At 40.2% G+C, this 21,432-nt stretch overlaps 1 protein-coding gene across 1 annotated transcript in view; it reads right to left on the bottom strand.

Annotated features, from left to right (window-relative positions):
- The window catches only part of LOC122800487 (neuromedin-K receptor-like), a 55,105-nt gene extending 34,599 nt beyond the window's left edge, over positions 1–20,506 (bottom strand). The window contains exons 1-2 of the mRNA XM_044069927.1: positions 20,486–20,506; positions 6,258–6,454 (exon numbers count right to left, since the gene is read on the bottom strand). Coding sequence (XP_043925862.1) covers positions 6,258–6,454; positions 20,486–20,506 — 218 coding nt within the window. The remainder of the gene's footprint in view (positions 1–6,257; positions 6,455–20,485) is intronic.
- Between the last annotated feature and the right edge of the window lie 926 nt (positions 20,507–21,432).

Genomic DNA, 21,432 nt, shown 5'->3' with positions numbered 1-21,432 from the left:
TCCATTAAGTACAGAAGAAGTCATTAGGGACCTGGGGACCCAAGTTGATAGCAATCTCTCATTTGACAACCACGTGGCCAAAGTGGTTAGAAAAACATTTTATATAGCCCACCTAATCATGAAGGGATTCACATCTAGATCAGGGGAGGTCATCGTGCCTCTTTACTCATCCCTCATCAGGCCCATAATTGAGTACAATGCCCCTTTTGGGATGTACCTTACCAGACACCTGCAGCAACTGGAAAGACCCCAAAAGTACCTCACCAAGAGGATCAAAGGGCTCAAACAGATGCCGTATGCTGCCGGTTAAAGAAACTCCAGCTCTACTCAGTGGCATACCGCCTGCTCAGAGGCGATCTGTGCCTGACATATAAAGCCATGTCCAACCCGGAATTAATGGACATGCTGCACCTCAGAAAATCCAAATCCCATCGACCTCAGCATAGGTGTTATCAAACTGTGGACAATGATGCTTATCAGTATCAGCCCACTGCAACCCCTGTCTGGGTGAATGCTCATGGTTCCATAGTTTAATAACTTCCCTGCCATGGATCACATCAAGCCCTGAAACACAAGATAACACAGTATACACTACCAGAGGTCACATTTTGGTATCTTGACCCCACACTAGTGTATGTGAGTGTGATCTCTGAGTCCCAACAACCTCTCAGAGTATGTGGTTACCATGTTCACCTCTCATGACCTTACCACATCTCACAGTTTTGTAGTCACCTATCACTGCATCCCTGCAACTGTGCAAGTGAGGATAACTGTACCCAGCTCATCCTCTAATGTAGAACCACAGAAAGAGAACCAAAACGAATACTGAATCCAAAACAGGCAGCTGTGAAAACCAAGGAAGGCAACCAAACAGTGTGTTATATTTGGGTGGGTCTTTTTTTAATGATATCTCCTTTTAAACAGAAACTGTCTTCATGGTGACCTGGCTGAAGACAGTTTCCGTTTAAAAGGAGATATCATTAAAAAAAGACCCACCCAAACATAACACGCTGTTTGGTTGTCATCCTCTAATGTGTTTGGGGAGGGGGATGTCTGATACATAGCATGGCCAGTCCATGTAATGCCCTGCATAGCCAAGATATGGAAAAACATGCATCTGTTTATTCTGCATTTTCTGTGTAATGGCCCATAATTCTGGACCAGATTCCACATCTTTGTCAGTGTTGCAATGTATAGTGCCTGCCAGTGCCTCAGCTGTGATTTTACTGATGTGTCTTCTTCCCCTGCCTGTGCTATATTATAGACCATTTCCTGTATGGTCTGGGGATTACTGCTAGGAGGCATTAACCAGAGCTCTAGGTCATATTCGGCATTACCTGCAGCTCACAGCAAACAACATATTATATGCAGCCTGCTTCCATCTTGGATAGTGTCACTGTGTATATCTATGACTACTTAGTATGTGTATGCACCTACCAAGCAAATAGCCCTATAGGAAATCCCCTCACAGAAACCTTTGGTATAAATTGCCTATGCACCAGATCTGTAAATCAAGGATACTGCCCAGGTGGCACAAGGACACATTATAAATAATGCTCTTAGTATTAGATGCCATCTGGTAGTTTCATAGGGCATTATTTATTATTTATAGATTAGTACAAGACTAACTGCCCTTGTGGGACATTGTAAGCCAATTATCCCATGTAAGAATCAAACTGTACACCTTTTAAGGTAAACACCTTAATCATTATACCAAGCCTTATTAAGAGCATTGGAAACTCTTTCTGTTAATGCATCACAATTCCTGTGAATGAAGTGGGGCCTTGATGACAATGTATAGGGAATCTATGGCACCTAGGACTTCATTAACATGTAAAATGCACATGTCTAACTAGCTGTCTCTTCTGCAGCCCTGGGAAGGCAGATGCGCCCCTGCACATGTTAATATAATGTTGAGGAACTAGTTCAGGATTCCTGAGGCTGGCACACATGATATACCTAACATATTCCTAGCAGGTCTCTGAAAAGCCACATGTACTTAAGGTAGTTATAACTGCACATACTTTAGTGTCCACAGGAAAGTGCATGCTATGTATCGTCCTCAATTCTGCTTGTGGGTGACACAGTTCAACAAGGTCCCTTATACCCTTCCACCTCAAAAGGAAATGGTACATAGAATGAGCTGACAGTATGTCAGGCAGCTTTGGTACAGATGGCGAGCATGCAACATTGCGGGCACTGGCTCCAGTGATGCCTGATAACATACCCTGCTGAACTATTACGGCTAATAGGCAATCATCTCTCCCCTGAAATACACCAAAATTCTCACTATAAAAAATGGTATGTGCTGTGGTAGAGCACATCCACTTTATACAGTTTTGAACTGGTCCACTACTTTTGGGTGTTGTCATTTGCCTACACCATTTGGCTCATTTGCAATGGGATCATCATTTCTATGTCCTTACTAGTACATGCTTCATAATGAGCTCTTTTGCCACTTGCCTGATTATGCTGTGTCTTAGAATTATCCACTCCCCCGTGTGCTGCCAGTATGTATATTAATTTGCACTGTGCAGTGTACTAAATGTCTATGAATCCTGGCCTTAGTGTTTTGCAAAAAAAGGAGGACATAAATATTTCCTGGCTCTTTTGAGTTAGCTGCTAGGTTAGCTTACATTCATGGGCTGTTCAAGATGGGCTAAGAAAATTCTTTGTTTGCTTTGTTAACTGGCATACAGAACAACAGTCTCAAGAGAAGCTAGCCACCCTACTTTTGTAATATAAATAATAGCTTGTTAAATAATATAATCATATGCTACTATTACTAATAAATAATAATAATATACATACATGCTTACATATACTGTTAACATTGAAAGTGCATTAATTACCAGATTAATGAAAGTAAAAAATTATTAGAGCCATGATGTCAAAGTTCATGTTACAGTGACCTAACTTACATTGACCCTATGTAGATACGTATGTTAAGGCTCGTACTTTCCACATTGTTGTTATGCATATTTTTGAAATTATGCAGTTTTTCCTAACCTTTGCTAGTATTACAAAACAAGCAACATGTATCATATCATAGGTCAGATTCCAAAAGACTTGCTGCCAGTGTAAGTGACTTTTCCAGTGTAAGCTGGCCCTGATTCCAGAAGACTTGCTCTTGGTGTAAGTGACTTAGTCTGGTGTAAGCTGGTCTTATTCCAAAAGACTTGTTCTCGGTGTAAGAGACTTAGTCTGTGTAAGCCAGACGTGACTCCAAAAGACTTGCTCTGTTTGTAAGTGACATATTCTGGTGTAAGGCCTGTCTATAAGGTAGGCTTATACTGGAATAAACAATTTAGAGCAAGAGCAAGTCTTTTGGCATTAGGCCCCATATGGTACATTTTACAACTGTTTTTAATGTTTCAAGTTTAACTTGTATGGTTTCAGGGTATCCAAAACCGTTTAACATGCAGAATTTTGAAAATTTTCATTAACTCTTCAGTGACCTGCTGATTTATATCAGTAAAAGGTCATATAATTATGAGCAAACTTGCAGTTTTGGAGAGATGCATTTTAGTAGCTATCAATGAAAGTATATAATGTCTATACATTTTTGATAATATTTAAGAACTTCGCTACTTTCAAGAAATTACATAGCATCAAAGACAAAAACAACTACTGGTAATATATGTGTGCCATAAATGTTTTTACAGGTATCCAGTTTATGGAAGCTTTTCATTTTTTATTAATGCTTTAAAACGAATCTGTATTAGAAATACTTGGCATCTTGTGAAAAGTTAGATTATGACAAAAATGTGGAATTTTTTATACTTATGTGCATAGCTAGTAACCAGGCATGCGATCCAGGAGATCATTGATGAGCCTATTCCAGTTTCCCAATAGTCCGAGAGCAGTGTCTGAATAAGGGATGTGCTTAAAGTCACACAATAGGCAAATGAAGGCTGTGGGAATCAAGCCTTAGATTCCTGGAACCAGCTCATTGCCTTAATCCACTGCCCCAAATGCCAGATTAAAAAAAAAAGCATGACTGATATGCATATTTTTATTCATTTATTCAATACATAAACCTATTGGACACAAGTGTTCCATTTCAAAGGTGACCCAAGAACATTATTTGATAAAATGACTTACTCAGAGTCACAAAGCCATCCGACCAGGGAGGCACCCAGATTTAAACCAGGGTCCTCTTAATAGGTGCATAACATATTGTTTTAGATATTCATTATTATTATGGATAGTTATGCAAATAATCATATTATACAACTACCCCCCATTAATATTCAAAAATGTGCACGCTGATTGGTTAGCATGCACGTTGTAAATCAGAGTTATAGTAATGGAAAAAGGTCCGGTCGCCCGGACTTTTTCCATTACTATAACTTTTTTCACACTATTTCGCTATGTTTAACATAGCGAGACAGCTTTAAAAAAAGCAATGGAGATTCTCCGTTGCTTTTTTAAAGCTGTCTCGCTATGTTAAACGCCTTTAACATAGCGAGACAGTTTGTAAAAAGCAACGGAGATCTTGCTTTCTCCGTTGCTTTTTTCAAAACTGTCTCGCTATGTTAAATGGGTTTAATATACCAAGACAGCTTTAAAAAAAGCAACAGAGATTCTCCGTTGCTTTTTTAAAGCTGTCTCGCTATGTTAAACCCATTTAACATAGCAAAACAGTTTGTAAAAAGCAACGGAGATCTTGCTTTCTCCGTTGCTTTTGCCCACAGCTCTGATGTACTGCGTAGGCATACGCATGCGCAGGACATCAGAACTGCCGCAGAATACCAGACAGCTGTGGAAGGGCAGCAAGGAGGCATTATACAATGCCATTATTTAAGAAAAGTAATTATTTTTTTTCTTAAATAATGTCATTGTATAATAGCAATAACCCACTTCTGGGTGTGGGTAATGCTGGATTTACCCACGATTGGTTTTGTTTGGCCACTCGGGCTTCACCCTCATGACCAAACCACACCAACCGTGGATAAATCCAGCATTACCCACATCCAGGCATGTTTCACTTGTTGTTGTTGTGTCTTTCAGCTTTTCCCAGTTAGGGGTTGCCACAGCAGAACTCCGGTTCGCTAATGATTGGCAGTAGATTTTTACGTGCTATGTTGCCGGCCCTGACGCACAACCTTCAACGAAGGTACGCCCATTCACACATGTCTCCACACAGAAGACGCTCTAGCTGTGAATTGAACCAGACAGCATCTTACTGTGAGGCGACAACGCTACCGCAGCACCACCACCGCAGTAATAGCTACAGTTTCACTAATATTTAAAAATACATGACTTACAAAAAATTACATTTTATCATATCGGGACAGACAGAACTGCCACTGGTGCATTATGCATAACCAGCATAGTCCTTGTGGCACTCTATACTTTTCTGTGGATTTTTTTTTTGTAGGTTCATAGATTAGTACTAGGCTAACTGCCTTTGTGAACCATTTTAAGCCTAACAATTATCCTGTGTGAGAATTAATCCCTGCACCTTGTGTCTGTAAGGTAAACACCTTAACCATTATACTATCCTCACACCCCACAAAATTTCTTGCAAAAATAGAATTTGACATTATTTTGTTTAGTAGAATACACATTTAAAAGGCTTAAATGTATTTGCTTGCATAGCAGTTGCTGATGTAACAGTTACTTGTGTGTAATAGTTTGAGATTGCAGTAGCTTGTGTGTTCTTTGCTTCACAAGTTCTGATACATTCAATAGTACCTGAGGAGAGCTTTTTCCGGAAGAACAGTGACCCTGAACAGGCTAAAGAATTAGAGAATGATGGAATGAGTTTACTTGTTAAGTAGCATTTATGGCCACAATAAATATTGCCATTTATTTGTTTGGGGTAGTTATGTTTTTGTTTTGAACAACTTTTGCCTGTAACACCTGCAATATAGCATTTTAAAAATTTAAGTCTTTGTTATAATGAACCCTGTTAGTTTGATACTAGGTACATGCGATGGCTTGAGGAAGTCCCTGAGAAAACACATGGCTGACAATAGTGATAGGATTAAGACAGTAGAAGATGGAAGACGGTTCATTAATTGCACAGCGTGTGCATAGGTATGTATGCAACTATATGTAACAAGAATACAGTGTGCTATTATATGGTCTGGTGCAATGTGATGTGACAGCTGATATTAGACTGCCTGTATGATAATTATGCCTTAACACTCAACCATTCATTTAATGCAAAGCCATTCACATCAATTAGTACAGTGTGCCTAACACTAATGTCAACAAACACAATATTAACAGTATGGTAGTAAGGTTACCTTTTATTTAGACAGCAGTAAATGATGGGATTGTACATGGTAGAGCTCATTGCTAACCAAAACACTCCCAAATAAATCTGCTGTATATATTTCCATCGATAAATGTCCTTGTATAACCATCCAAGGAGAAAATAAATGTGGTAGGGCAACCAGCAGATCGCAAATGATATCACGACAGTGATTAGCATCTTCACAACCTGGTTAAAATGAGAAAATAGTAGCATTAAGAACACTGTAGCAGGCTGTACAAACCTTGTATATGACTACTTGTTGATACTTTTATACTGTACATTGTAGCATTTTACACGTAATGGAAACATGCAGCAGTGAACAGAGTCTTATTGTGTTCATTGTATAGCTATTGTAATGCTCTAACATTCTTGGCCTATGTCATTTGGAACAGACTTTAAATGGTAGTGTACCACTGCTGTTTTAGATTACATCCCAGGTGATCTGGCTTCAAATAGTACCCTGGGTGCCGGAGAAGCTGGCCATAGCGAGGTGGATGAGACTAAGTGGCTAACACCAACTGGCCCATCCCAGTGGCTGGTACTGGCAGAGCAGAATGGCAGAGTCACATTGCAGATGAACCATTTTAGGGAAGGCAGAGAAATGCAGCTACTGTAGCCAAGACTTAAGGGTGTAAGTTCCCAAAGAATGCACAGCATTCCAGCTTGGATCAGAAACATATGGAAGTGTGCACCTGCACTGATCCAGAAAAGTAGGCTTTGTACTGCATTTTCCACCTAATAGGGAGAATACAAGGAGCATTTAAAAATCTAATCCCACTGGATGATGGTCACAATCTGAATCTCATGAATGCTTCTCTCAGTGTCCTTGGACACCAGGTCAAGGAAATGAATGGGCCAGACTATGGGGTAGTGTTTGATGGTCATAGGAAGAATAGGGGCCAAAAAGTAGCTTAAAAAAGTAGTGTATCAATCGCACATAGCTTGTTAATTACAACAAAACATAATCAGATTAACTGACCCTCAATTATTTAAAAAGCTCTAATGTACAATATAACTCTATATAAAATTACATGTCAAACTATTAGAAAATATCAATTTGCTACCATATAAGTCAAGTGTTTTTACTGTATCGAACTTAAGTATTTTTGTTAATTTGTATTTATTTATCCTTTATTGACTAGGTTAGTCCCATTAGACTAGTAGTCAGGGGAGACCCAATGTGATATTTATAAAAGTAGGGAAAGTCTAGCTCAAAGGTAGGTGCAGTGGGGTCTTTTACATCCACCTGTGCTACCACCAACTCAAGCAGATGGAGCTTCAGTTTAATATCTCATCCAAAGGATGAGACACTCAGGAGTGCAGCACCCCCCCTTATGCTGCATTGCAATGTTAGCAGTCAATCTACCTGGTGTGGGAATAGATCCTACAGCCTTCAGCACCAAAGGAGAGAGCACTACCTGTTACACCACTGGCAGTGTAGATGGTGATCAAGTTAAAGTACATTTTCTACCCCTACAGGTTTGGAAAGCATTGCCTGAAAGTGAACAGTGAAAACTGCTCATATTCTGATTTATGCTTATCATAAAATATCTAGGAACACGAATAATGTTTTCAGCCAGCTCCACGGCATGGAGATTTTGGCCCTTAACTATACTTCAGGTAACTTAGGTTTGACTAGTCAACCCTCTGCTGGAGAACCCAGCTGGGATAGGATGGAAGTAAGTGGCTCAGCTCTTCTCACTCATTCCATGAGCAGGTAGTCAGTTAAAGTCCCATCAGAAGAGTGTCGACTTGTGGAAGAGGTCACCATTGTGCTTTCATATGCTGTCAACAGAAGTGAGGTCAGTAGAAACTTTGGACTCATTTAAGAGAAAGGTCAATAAGTGGTGTGAGAATAAGGTCTGTTGGGTGATCAAATCATGGAATTTAGCTGGCAGTGGCCTTATCTGAGATCTCATAGCCTTCTTACACCACTGACTGCTCTGCTTCATTTTTGTTATTTCTGGGTCCAAGTCCCCATGGGGACAGGAAACCAGGCTGGTTCACAAGGCAACTTGGAGACCTATTTCCCCACATATAAATTCAGGGAAAATGTTGGTATCAAATAATCCAGATAATATGCTTTTTTGAATCCTTGCCTCAATTATTTATTTTTTAAAAAACAGAGTGTAACTGCTCCTACAAGAGAAAAAAATATTTTGGATATAATTTTATCCTCTCCAAAAATTATGGAATCAGACATCCAGATCAAAGAACCATGGGGTAATTTAGACCACATGTTGCTGATCCAGTTATCCCGACATGTTGCTGTCCACATCCCGACCCCACCCCCAGCCCAGAAAACCACAGTGAAAAACTTCTCAAAAGCGAATTTCTCACTTCTCAAAACTGAAGTGGAATCCTTCAAGGCCCCACGGCCAGTGGAAACTACGGCCCAAACTGTAGAATCCTATATAAACACATTCTACAGACATCTCCAGGAATGCATGGATCATGCTACCCCAAACAAAACCAAGACCCACTCATCCAAAGGCAGGCGTCCAGTCTGGTGGACCCCTGCCATAAATAAACTGTACAACAGAAGGAGGAAGCTACTACATGATAGAGCAAAATCCCTAATAGGGAAGGCATCTCTGATCAGTACTAGCAAAAAATTACGATCCCTCATAAAATCCTCCAAGGCCAGCTTCGAGAGAAAAATTGCACAGGATACCAAAGACAATCATAAGGCTTTTTTTAGTTATGTTAGAAACCTGGGATGAAACTCCCAGACTTGTTCTGAGTTGATTCTAAACGACAAAAAATACACTGAACCCACAGACATCGCCAATATCCTGACAGACAGGTTCAGTGCAAACTCCCCCCCCCAAAAGAGCAAGTATCTATCCCAGCAGAGGGCTGCCTCCCAAACATCTCTGATGCTCAGGTGAAGGCTGCCCTCTCCAAAGCAAAAAACACTGCTTCCATGGGACCAGATGGCGTCCCAGGTTGCGTCCTACATGAACTCCAAGAGGAACTAATCCCTCAAATAAAACAGCTATACAATCACAGCCTCACTACAGGATATGTGCCCACAGAATGGCGTACAGCAACAGTAGTCCCACTCCACAAAGGTGGAGCCTCTACGGACCCTGGAAACTATCGCCCCATAAGCCTGACTAGCTTAATCTGCAAGGCTATGGAGAGGATCATCATGGAGCTCATAAACAAAGACATTGGGGACCTACAGACACTAGATCCTACCCAGTTCAGCTTTGTCAAGGGCAGATCCTGCCTTTTGAACCTGGTTGACTTCTTCAAAATAGTCACCAAAGCCATAGATGAAGGGAATGTAGTCCACACAGCCTATCTGGACCTTGCAAAGGCATTTGACACAATACCCCACTCGGGCATCATAGATAAGCTATCCAGCTTAAATATAAACCCCTATGTCACAAGATGGGTTGCAAACTGGCTCAAAGACAGAACCCACATAGTGAGAGTTGCTGGAGCCATGTCAGACTCGAAACCAGTCACAAGTGGCGTCCCACAGGGTTCTGTCCTGGGACCACTTTTGTTCGGTATATACTTTTCCGAGTTACAGGCAAACGTGGGAGGACTATGGCTCACCAAGTTCACAGACGACTGCAAACTGGGTGCCATAATCAACTCTCCAGGTGACACAAACATCCTTCAAAAAGGTCTCACAGAGACAGATAACTGGTGCCAGCGCCATGGTCTAAAGCTAAATGCCAAAAAATGTATAGTCATACCCTTTGGCAAAAACAATGTGCCCACAAATTACCACATAGGTGGAAACCCATTAAGTACAGAGAAAGTTATTAGGGACCTGGGGACCCAAGTTAATAGCAATCTCTCCTTTGAAAACCACATTGCCAAAGTGGTTAGAAAGACCTTCCACATAGCCCACCTCATCACGAAGGGTTTCACATCTAGATCAAGAGAGGTAATCGTGCCCCTTTATTCATCCCTTATCAGGCCCATCATAGAATACAATGCCCCTTTTGGGATGTACCTTACCCGACACCTGCAGCAATTAGAAAGACCCCAAAAGTATCTCACCAAGAGGATCAAGGGTCTCAAACAGATGCCATATGCTGCTCGGTTAAAAACTCCAGCTCTACTCAGTTGCATACCGCCTACTTGAGGCGATCTATGCCTGACATACAAAGCTATGTCAAATCCAGAATTAATGGACATGCTCCACCTCAATAAATCTAAATCCCTTAGAGCCACACACTCGAGGGACTTGAACCTCAGCACAGAAATAAATAGAACTGGCTGGAGGGACAGGTTCATAACCCAGAGGCTCCCTTCGCTCTGGAATAGAATTCCAGTTCATGTGAGGCAGAGCACCTCACTGAATCTCTTCAAGAAGAATCTCGATAGGTGGATGGGGGATCATAGGTTTGTCCCAGGGATTACTCCCGTGTCACTATTAGACAGAGGCACAGTAAACTAAACCTTAAAGGGCACAGTATACTCAAATCAAGGGGTGGCGTAAGCCATACAGAATCAGGCTAGGCTTATAATTGCCTCAGGGCAGATAGCCTAGTATGAACCTATGAACCTATGATGTGAAAGACTGAGAGTCTAGTAGTAGTGAATTTAACAAATTGTAAAGAAAATAATTATTGTAAGGCTGATTATAGCTACATGAAACTGCAATCAACAGGTGGCAATGGACAAAAGATTTTATGGGGATTTCTGTCCAAGAAATGTGGGACATTTACTATAGCAACATTAATTCAATAGTAAATCTTATTTATTTTTACTCAGAGGTGGTTCAAGCCCTTGATAACAACCTTCCATTTGCCATCATTTATTTAGACTTAGCCAGGGCATTTGGTTCTGTGTCACATACATCAGTCAATGAGGCTGGTAAAAGATGGGTGTTTGGATCGTATACTGTTAGATCACTAGAGAAATGCATGAGTGGCAAAACAGCTACTTTATTTTACTAGGATATTATATCTTATGAATACAGCAATACTAGAGGGGTACCTCAGGACTCAGTAGTGGGCTAATTTCTCTTGTATGTATTCATGTAAACTTTTCTAGGGATGAGTAACTCTTGGACTGGTAAGTTCACCGATAATGTGAAAATAGCTGGATTCGCTTCATTATATGAACAGCTGAAGCTGTAAGATTACCTAGGTTATTTTCGGTCTGCTACAGAATGATTATGGAAGACCTAATATCGATGTATAAAAGTTTAAAAAATAAATCTATGCAAGTTTCACTGGACATTTAATTTCTGGAGTACAATAAAATAACCAGCAATAACACGTTGCTAGTAAAATTGAGCAATAGAAATATAAAGTTATGAAATTTTTTTTTTTTCAATTTAGAGCATGTAGAAGAGTGAATATTTTTCTTACATCAGTGAGGCTGGCAGAAACTTTGGACTCTTTTAAGAGAATGGTCATTGAGTGGTGCAGGGATAAGGCCTTGCTTTGTCTAATTATGATAGCTGTCAAAAAAGCAATTACATGGAAATGGAAATCAAAATTTAAATCAACTATATTAGAAGTAGTGAATATAGTAACAATAAAACAACTGCAACTGAGATCTTTAGAAAAGGGTTGGAGCAAACTACACAGGAAAAAAATGGGAATTGTGGGAGTAATACATACAGGGGAGGAATGACGTTGAAAAGAAGGTAGGACTTAAATGAGCTATGTAATTTTTAACTGAAAATGATTGTGTAGATTATAAGTGATGTATAATGTTTGCATTTGGGAGTGTGTTAGTACAGTTTGTGATGTAAAATGCTTGCAACTAGCATTGTGCAGGTGTGGTTTCATTTATGTAAATATATAATTGCTTATATCATATGTGATGGTTTAATATAGCAATAACCCATGCCTGGGTGTGGGTAATGCTGAATTTACCCCCGGTTGGCGTGGTTTGGTCCCGAGGGCGAAGCCCGAGGGACCAAACAAAGCCAACCGTGGTAATACAGCATTACCCACACAGAAGTGTTATTGCTATTATCTATGACATTATTTAAGAAAAGCAACAATTACTTTTCTTAAATAATGGCATAGTATAATGCCTGTTTACTGCCCTTCCGCAGATGTCTGGCATCCGCGGCAGTTCTGATGTACTGCATGCCTACGCAGTACATCAGAGCTGTGGGCAAAAGCAACGGAGAAAGCAAGATCTCCGTTGCTTTTTTTTTTACTGTTTTCACTATGTTAAATGGGTTTAACATAGCGAAACAGTAAAAAAAGCAACGGAGATGTCCGTTGCTTATTTTAACTGTCTCGCTATGTTAAACCCATTTAACATAGCGAAACAATAAAAGCAACGGAGATCTTGCTTTCTCCGTTGTTTTTAAAACCTGTCTCGCTATGTTAAATGGGTTTAGCATAGAGATAGCTTTAAAATAAGCAACGGAGATCTCCGTTGCTTATTTTAAAGCTGTCTCGCTATGTTAAACCCATTTAACATAGCAAGACAGTGTTTTAAAAGTAGAGTTATACTAATGGAAAAAAGTCCGGGTGACCTGACCTTTTTCCATTAGTATAACTCGATTTACAATGTGCACGCTGGCCAATCAGCGTGCACGTTTTGGGGGGGTCATGGTATAATAAAGATTTTTCTTGTTTAAAAAAGGGTCAGGATTTGAATAATTTATGTAATGTTGCTTAAGTTACATGATATATAGGAATATATGTGAAGTATAATGTTTATTAATATTAATTTGTTGATACAGTTTGATTACTTCTGTATAAATGTAAAATTGCTTATGTCACAAGTGATAATTCAATAAAGGTGTGTAAAAAAAGGCCTATTGAATTATTAAACCATAAATATTGGCTGGTATTGACTTCAAATGAGGTCTCATACCTAGATCTCTATTGAAATGCAGAGTGCCAATAAAACAAAAAAAAAAAAGAGATAGGAAATGCAGGAGAAGACCGAATCTCGAAAATCACTTTTCTCCTTTAAAAAAACTTTTTTGCAGGGGGGAACCTCCTTGTAACCCTGAATGTATATATACTAACTCTGAGATCACCATACCTCAGAGAAAAGGGAATATTCCAAGAAATGGCCATCTCAGACTTAATATATATATAATATATAATATATAGATATATATATATATATATATATATATATATATCTATCTATATATATATATATATATATATATTTATATATATATATATACGTCTGCTTTTTGACCATTCATTCTCTGTGTTTGTGTACTTGCTTTAGCAGGTACCAACATTTCATATGGTTACCATTATATCCTACATACAACATTGTAACTTCGTAACACATAAACACACACACACACACACACACACACACACACACACACACACACACACACACACACACACACACACACACACACACAATCACATCAATGGATAAATGCAAAAAATTAAAACTAGCTTTACAGGAATGATATCAGCATGCAAATTACTAAAATAGACTGTTGTCATAACTTCTTTAGTAAAATCTGTGTCAAAGATCACTTTGCATTTTTATTAAAATAAGAAAACAGGATTTAAGGTGAAACTTGTTTAAACCAGGGTTTATTAAGTTAAAACAAGAGATGAAGATTTGTGCTTTGGTATATTTCTTCCCATTAGAGGTTCTTTACTTTTTTCAGCTAACTTTCCAGTGTTTGTTGTGTTTTCCTTATTTCAAGCTGTTTAATTTTGGGTGATAAAGGAGTATGATGCTGCCGTTCTATAAATTCTCTTTGAAACATGGAGCTTTTAGTAGGACAGAGATAGTCTCACAAAGACCTTGGTCTACATATATATATATATTTATGTGTGTGTCTGTGTTTGTGTGTGTGTGTGTGTGTGTGTGTGTGTGTGTGTGTGTGTGTGTGTGTGTGTGTGTGTGTGTGTGTTACTATCAAGTGATCTATCACTTCATCTAACATAAATGGTCTAAAAATGTGATCTGATAACGCTTTATCTAATGCCAGCCTACACACCTACTAATATCTACAACTGCAACAAAGGAAAGCTTAGCATTTTGTGATCACTGGTGTTAGTTTTCTTATATATTTATGTTATACTGCAGTTTGCTTAACCTCGGTAGAGTGGATTATGTGAGATGGTAGAGCACTTTCATTGTTTTTCCATTATTCCTCTGTAGTACAGCCATAGAGATGGTTAAGTATAAATTAGGAGGGTGTGTGTTGGGGAAGTTCAAGGGGTACTTGTCCTCCTGCAAAAAACAGATTTTTTAAATGTTTTTTGAGTTATATTGTTTTAGACAAAGTGTGTGTTTGATCACTTTTGTTTCAATGCCTTATGCACTGATGCATTGATAGTAACAGAGATTCATGTGTGTGTATATATATATATATATATATATATGTATATATATATATATATATATATATATATATATATATATGTGTATATATATATATATATATATATGTATATATATATATATATATATATATAGATCTAGGACTAATGCTCGACAGCACATTTCCACAAATCGGAAATGGCCGAGCACAGTTTTGCGAAAGTGCTTTTTGTGTTTTCAGCGATGTGGTTGGGGTGAAATGAAATTCAGTAAAATGAGATTCAACAAAACCAAGTAGACCCATATATATATATATATATATATATATATATATATATATCTATATCAAGATCTCCTACATTACACCGACACACCATAAACCCGACAGCCAAAACGCCAACACCAAAACACCGAAACCACACAATACCGACAGTCCAAATTACCGAACACCATAACACCAACTCACAACACACACACAACAGAAGCACACCAAAAACCTTACAAACCTACACTAAACCTTACATACACAACTATCTATGCACTAACCTTAACCCAAACCCTAACCCTAAGGTCCGTCACAATTGCACATTTACCTTACCCTAACCCTAACCCTAAATCATTTGCTCACTCAAAAAAAAAAAAAATTATCTGCTTTTACTGTATTTGTGTTTCTTCCTACTTTATTTTGCTTTTGCGTCATCTTAAAAGTACTCAGTTGTATTTATTACTGCTTGGTGTAACTCATTCTAAGCATTTTAGTTTAAGCACTTGGGCTTCAGACCAGTTGTTTTACATTAAGAAGGTTTGTGGTCTGCACTGTAGTGGCAGAACAGGTAGCTTACATCCTTCTAAATTGGGAACTGCGGATTGAGGGCTCAGTGTCTGTTATTCTAAAAGTGTATTAATTCTGGTTTAAGCACTTGGGCTTCAGGCCAGTTATTTTACATTAAGAGGGTTCGTGGTCTGCACTCTTGTGGGAGGAAAGGCTGGACTCTGCCCTTCTGAGCTGGGAATTTCTGGTTAAAGGCTTATAGTGCCTGCATATTTGAACTGCTTCTTACTGAAATTGGTACACCTCATTTGCTGTAGCATAGTCTAGATCCAGGCCTGCTGAATCTAGCTTTGTTTGTATAACTTGAGCACTAATCCAGTCATTCTTTAAAGTATTCAATTGTATTTATTACTGCTTGGTAGTAACTTGATTAAAGTGTAGCTACCATTCTAAGTCTTTTGGATTAAGCACTTGGGCTTCAGACCAGTTGTTTTACATTAGGAAGGTTTGTGGCCTGCACTGTGGTGGCAGGACAGGTAGCTTATATCCTTCTAAGTTGGGAGCTGCTGATTGAGGGCTCAGTGTCTGTTATTCTATAAGTGTATTACTTCTGGTTTAAGCACTTGGGCTTCAGGCCAGTTATTTTACATTAAGAAGGTTCGTGGTCTGCACTCTTGTGGGAGGAGAGGCTGGACTCTGCCCTTCTGAGCTGGGAATTTCTTGTTAAAGGCTTATAGTGCCTGCATATTTGAACTGTTCCTTACTGAAATTGGTACACCTTGTTTGCTGTAGCATAGACTAGATCCAGGCCTGCTGAATCTAGCTTTGTTTGTATGCTTGTTGTTTGTTTGCTTGTTATTTCCCTGAAACGCTAATTCCACCTAAAATGTGGCTTTTCAGCGCTTCTGTGGATCCCTAGTGATATCTGCATTGCTTACTGTACTTATTTCCTTGTTTCACTTGAAAGAAAGTTACTGTTTGTCGTTTTTGCATTTAAGTTACCTGTAACACATTGCATTTAAGTTACCTGGCACTTGCTCACTAAAGCAATTATATAAGTCAGCACTAAAAAATTAAAAGCACTACACCCTCACAAACTCTCCTTGAGTACATTGTTCCCCATTGGTCCTTTTTTTCAATTATAAAGGAATTCCCAGTACTATTCTAGCATGTCCAAAGGTCAGTTGTCAATCTCCTCTCCGGTCCAGCTGGTGAATCTGGGAATCTTGAGGCAATGTTACAACTGCCTCATGTACACAGACAACCCTCTCCTCCTCCCAACAAATTCCAACACATGTGAAAGATGCAACCATATAGCCAAACTGGAGGCTAGGCTCTCTCAACTCAGTACTGGTGTAACCAGTCAGGAGGAGAAGGCAACTACACTCACTACAATTCCAGTCTCACATAGACCTACCACGACAGCAAACCAAACACATAAACACACAAAAACATACTCGGAGGCTCTAAATAAAAATCTGCCTAAGCAGCAGTGACCTCCAAAGCAGATACCCAAGCAACCGCTACCCCAAAACAAAACACGTGCAACACATAGCTCACAAAGCCAGTGTGCCGAACAGTCACAGCCCGTAAGGCTAAACAACACACCTGATACACTTGTAATAGGTGACTCTATTGTCAGGCACACTGACGTCCAGCTCACCAGGCTGAACAAGGAGAAGGTCACGGTGAGCTGTCTGTCGGGCGCTAGGATCCACCACATAACACAAGCACTCAGGTAACTCCAAGGCAAGTACAAATATAACTCAGTCATTGTCCATGTTGGTGTGAATAACCTGAGATGTACCTCCCTGGACTACATGAAAAGAGACATAGAGGAGCTCTCTGAGCATGTAGCCCAGGCCGGTATGACCCTGACCTTGAGTAGCATCTTACCCTCACCAAGAATGATGCCACAATATGAATACAAGATGATCAATTTCAACAATTGGCTTAAATATTGGTGTCATTCAAAGGGGATCCAGTGCCTGTCAGCCTGGGATGACATGCTCGACAAGCCACGATCCTTCGCTAGGGACAGCTTGCACCTGTCACCCCTGGGCTTTCGGATATTGGCAAAGGCTCTTGCTACCCCCATAGTGCCTTTTTTAGGCAAGGCTCAAAAGACAAACCCACCTCCATAGGTATCACAAGGGATAAGAAACTAAGAGTAATGCTTCTCAATGCCAGAAGTCTAAACCTCAAGATGCATGTACTCGAAACTCTCCTTAGCATGGAGAACATCGATATCTGTGCAGTAACAGAAACGTGGTTCAAGGCTCCCGAGAGCACCCCAGCACTACCAGGATATACTTCATACCATGCTTTTCGGCCCCAAAACTTGAACCGAACCACAAAAGGAGGGAGAGTATCAATATTCGTCAAAGTTTCCCACACCTCCAGGTTGGTGGCACAGCACGAAGCATCAGAGACTATCCATGTGCAACTAACAGTGGGTAAAACTGCCTTCCAGTTTATAGCCTGCTACAGACCACCCTCCCAAACCCAGGAACCCCACTCGGCCTTCCTGAGAATACTGGAAAATATGAAGGTCTCTCCAAACACCATTATATTGGGTGACTTCAACTACCCAACATAGACTGGGAGCATTACTCTAGCTCCAACACCCTAGACCAAAGGTTCCTAGAATTTATAAACTCAAATGCTATGGAAGAACTTGTTACCAATCCCACAAGAGGGGAAAACATACTGGATCTGATCATCACCAACACGGGGACTCTATGCTCCAGACCAGAAGTGTATCCTGCACTGGTAAGATCAGACCATAAACTAATCTCACTGGATATTCACATCCCGACCCCACCCCCTGCCCAGAAAACCACAGTGAAAAACTTCTCTAAAGCAAATTTCACACTCCTCAAAACCGATGTGGAATCCTTCAAAGCCTCCGGGCCTGTGGAAAATATGGCCCAGACCACAGAATCCTTTATAAATGCATTCTGTGAACACCTTCAGGAATACATGGATCATGCAATCCCAGATAAAACCCAAGACCCAATCAACCAAAGGCAGACGTCCTGTCTGGTGGACCCCAGCCATCAACAAACTGTACAATAGAAGGAGGAAGCTACTACATGATAGAGCAAAATCCCAAAAAGGGAAGGCATCTCTGATCAGTATTAGCAAAAAACTACGGGCACTCATAAAATCTTCTAAGGTCAGCTTCGAGAGAAAAATTGCACAGGACACTAAGGATCATCACAAGGCTTTATTTAATTATGTTAGGAACCTGGGTGGGAATTCCCAGATATGCTCAGAATTAGTCCAAAATGACAAAAAATACACCGAACCCACAGACATTGCCAACATCCTAGCTGACAGGTTCAGCACAAACTTCTCCCCCCACCAAAAGGGCAAATATCTATCACAGCAGAGTGCTGCCCCCCTGACATCTCAGATGCTCAGGTAAGAGCCGCCCTCTCCAAAGCAAAAAACACAGCATCAATGGGACCAGACGGTGTCCTGGGCTGCGTCCTACATGAACTCCAAGAAGAGCTAAACCCAAACATAAAACTACTGTTCAATCTCAGCCTTACTACAGGATATGTACCCAAAGAGTGGCGTACAGCAACAGTGGTCCCTCTCCACAAAGGTGGTGCCTCAATGGATCCTTGAAATTATCGCCCCATAAGCCTGACTAGCTTGGTCTGCAAAGCTATGGAAAGGATCACCATGGACCTCATAAATAAAGATATTGGGGACCTACAGACACTGGATCCTACCCAGTTCGGCTTTGTTAAGGGCAGATCCTGCCTCTTAAACCTGGTCGATTTCTTTGAAACAGTCACCAAGGCCATTGACGAGGGGAAAGTAGTCCACACAGCCTACCTGGACCTCGCAAAAGCCTTCGATACAATACTCCACTCAGGCATTATATATAAGCTCACCAGCTTAAATATAAACTCCTATGTCACTAGATGGGTTGCAAACTGGCTCAAGGCCAGAATCCACATGGTTAGAATTGCTGGAGCCATGTCAGGCTCCAAACCAGTTACAAGTGGCGTCCCACAAGGCTCATTCCTGGGACCTCTCTTGTTCGGTATATATTTCTCGGAGGTACAGGCCAACACGGAAGGACTGTGGCTGACCAAGTTTGCAGATGACTGCAAACTGGGCGCCATAATCGACTCTCCAGCCGACACAAGCATCCTCCAAAAGGGCCTCCTAGAAGCAGACAACTGGTGCCAGAGCCATGGCCTCAAGCTAAATGCCAAAACGTGTATAGTCATCCCCTTTGGCAAAAACAAAGTGCCCACAAATTACCACATAGGTAGTAATCCATTAAGTACAGAAGAAGTAATTAGGGACCTGGGGACCCAAGTTGATAGCAATCTCTCATTTGACAACCACGTGGCCAAAGTGGTTAGAAAAACATTTTATATAGCCCACCTAATCATGAAGGGATTCACATCTAGATCAGGGGAGGTCATCGTGCCTCTTTACTCATCCCTCATCAGGCCCATAATTGAGTACAATGCCCCTTTTGGGATGTACCTTACCAGACACCTGCAGCAACTGGAAAGACCCCAAAATTACCTCACCAAGAGAATCAAAGGGCTCAAACAGATGCCATATGCTGCCCAGTTAAAGAAACTCCAGCTCTACTCACTGGCATACCGCCTGCTCAGAGGCGATCTGTGCCTGACGTATAAAGCCATGTCCAACCCGGAATTAATGGACATGCTGCACCTCAGAAAATCCAAATCCCATTGAGCTACGAGCTCGAGAGACTTGAACCTCAGCACTGAAATAAATAGGACATGCTGGAGGGACAGATTGTTAACCCAGAGGCTCCCTTCACTCTGGAATAAAATCCCAGTCCAGGTTAGGCAGAGTCCCTCATTGACTCTCTTCAAGAGGAATCTTGATGAGTGGATGGGAGATCGTAGGTTTGCCCCAGGTATCACTTCTGTGTCACTGTTAGACAGAGGCACAGTATACTAACCTCGAAAAAGTGTATAGCAAAATTAATTTAAAATGGGTGGCGAAAGCCAAACACACTCTGGCTAGGCTTATAAATGTCCTAGGGCAGATAGCCTAGTATGAACCTATGAACCTAAAGTCCGTCATTATCACACACTTACCCGCACCCTAACCCTACAGTCCGTCACTAATGCACACTTACCTTACCTGCACCCTAACCCTAAAGTCAGTCACTATTGCATACTTACACAGCCACGCTCGTTTCGCATGTCGGTGTTTTCAGCATCGGGATTTCAAACGGTCGGTTATTTCCGTTGTTGGTCTTCTGGTGTCGGTGTTCTCATCATCGGCGTTTCGATCTGTTGTTATTTTCAGGTAGATCTATATATATATATATATATATATATATATATATATATATATATATATATACATATGTGTGTGTGCATTTGTGTGTTTGTGTGTGTGTGTGTGTGTGTGTATATATATACATACCTCTCAATCTCTCAGTACAAGAAATCTGGACAAAGCCAAAAATAATGGAGGGACAAAGGCCCAAAAATAGGGACAGATTTTAAATATTGCTCCTATATGTTAGAAAGTTGCTAGAATGACAGATTTTACATTATTATATATTTTCTGAAAGATATGAAGTCTGAAACTCAAATATCCATAATTATTTAGTATTATTTAGTGATGTCAGTACTCAGTGATTTGCCAGAAAACCACAAATTTTATGAGGAGGAAAGAATCTGGACATTCTGTGAAAATCTGGACAGTTAAGAGGTGTGATATATATATATATATATATATATATATATATATATATATATATATATATCGATGTTCATAAATCTCTGTTATATGATTTGGATACACAATATCAAAGCACAAGTCATTGAAATACAAGTGATCAATGACACAAATCTTGAAAGGCTAATGATTGAGCTCAAACAATTGAAAGCCAAAATACTAAAAAGAAAAAACACTTATGTTTTTTGCAGTGAAGCAAGCTTCCCTGCATCCCCCATGTGTGTGTGTGTGGGGGGGGGCTGCACCCCCTACACACAGCTAATTACATATACCAACTCTGACATTACTCTACAGTGGGGAAAGGGTAAATTCTCTGACCCCCCCCCAACACGGTTGACAATCTGTATATAGACAGTTGCGAATGTAGACAGAAATATGTGTA

The sequence above is a fragment of the Protopterus annectens genome, chromosome 4.part0 (genome assembly GCF_019279795.1).
Source record: "Protopterus annectens isolate FY-2018-M chromosome 4.part0, PAN1.0, whole genome shotgun sequence".
Classification (NCBI taxonomy): domain Eukaryota; kingdom Metazoa; phylum Chordata; order Ceratodontiformes; family Protopteridae; genus Protopterus; species Protopterus annectens.
The sequence above is the reverse complement of the archived record's forward strand: the minus strand, read 5'-3'. Positions and strand labels throughout refer to the sequence as shown.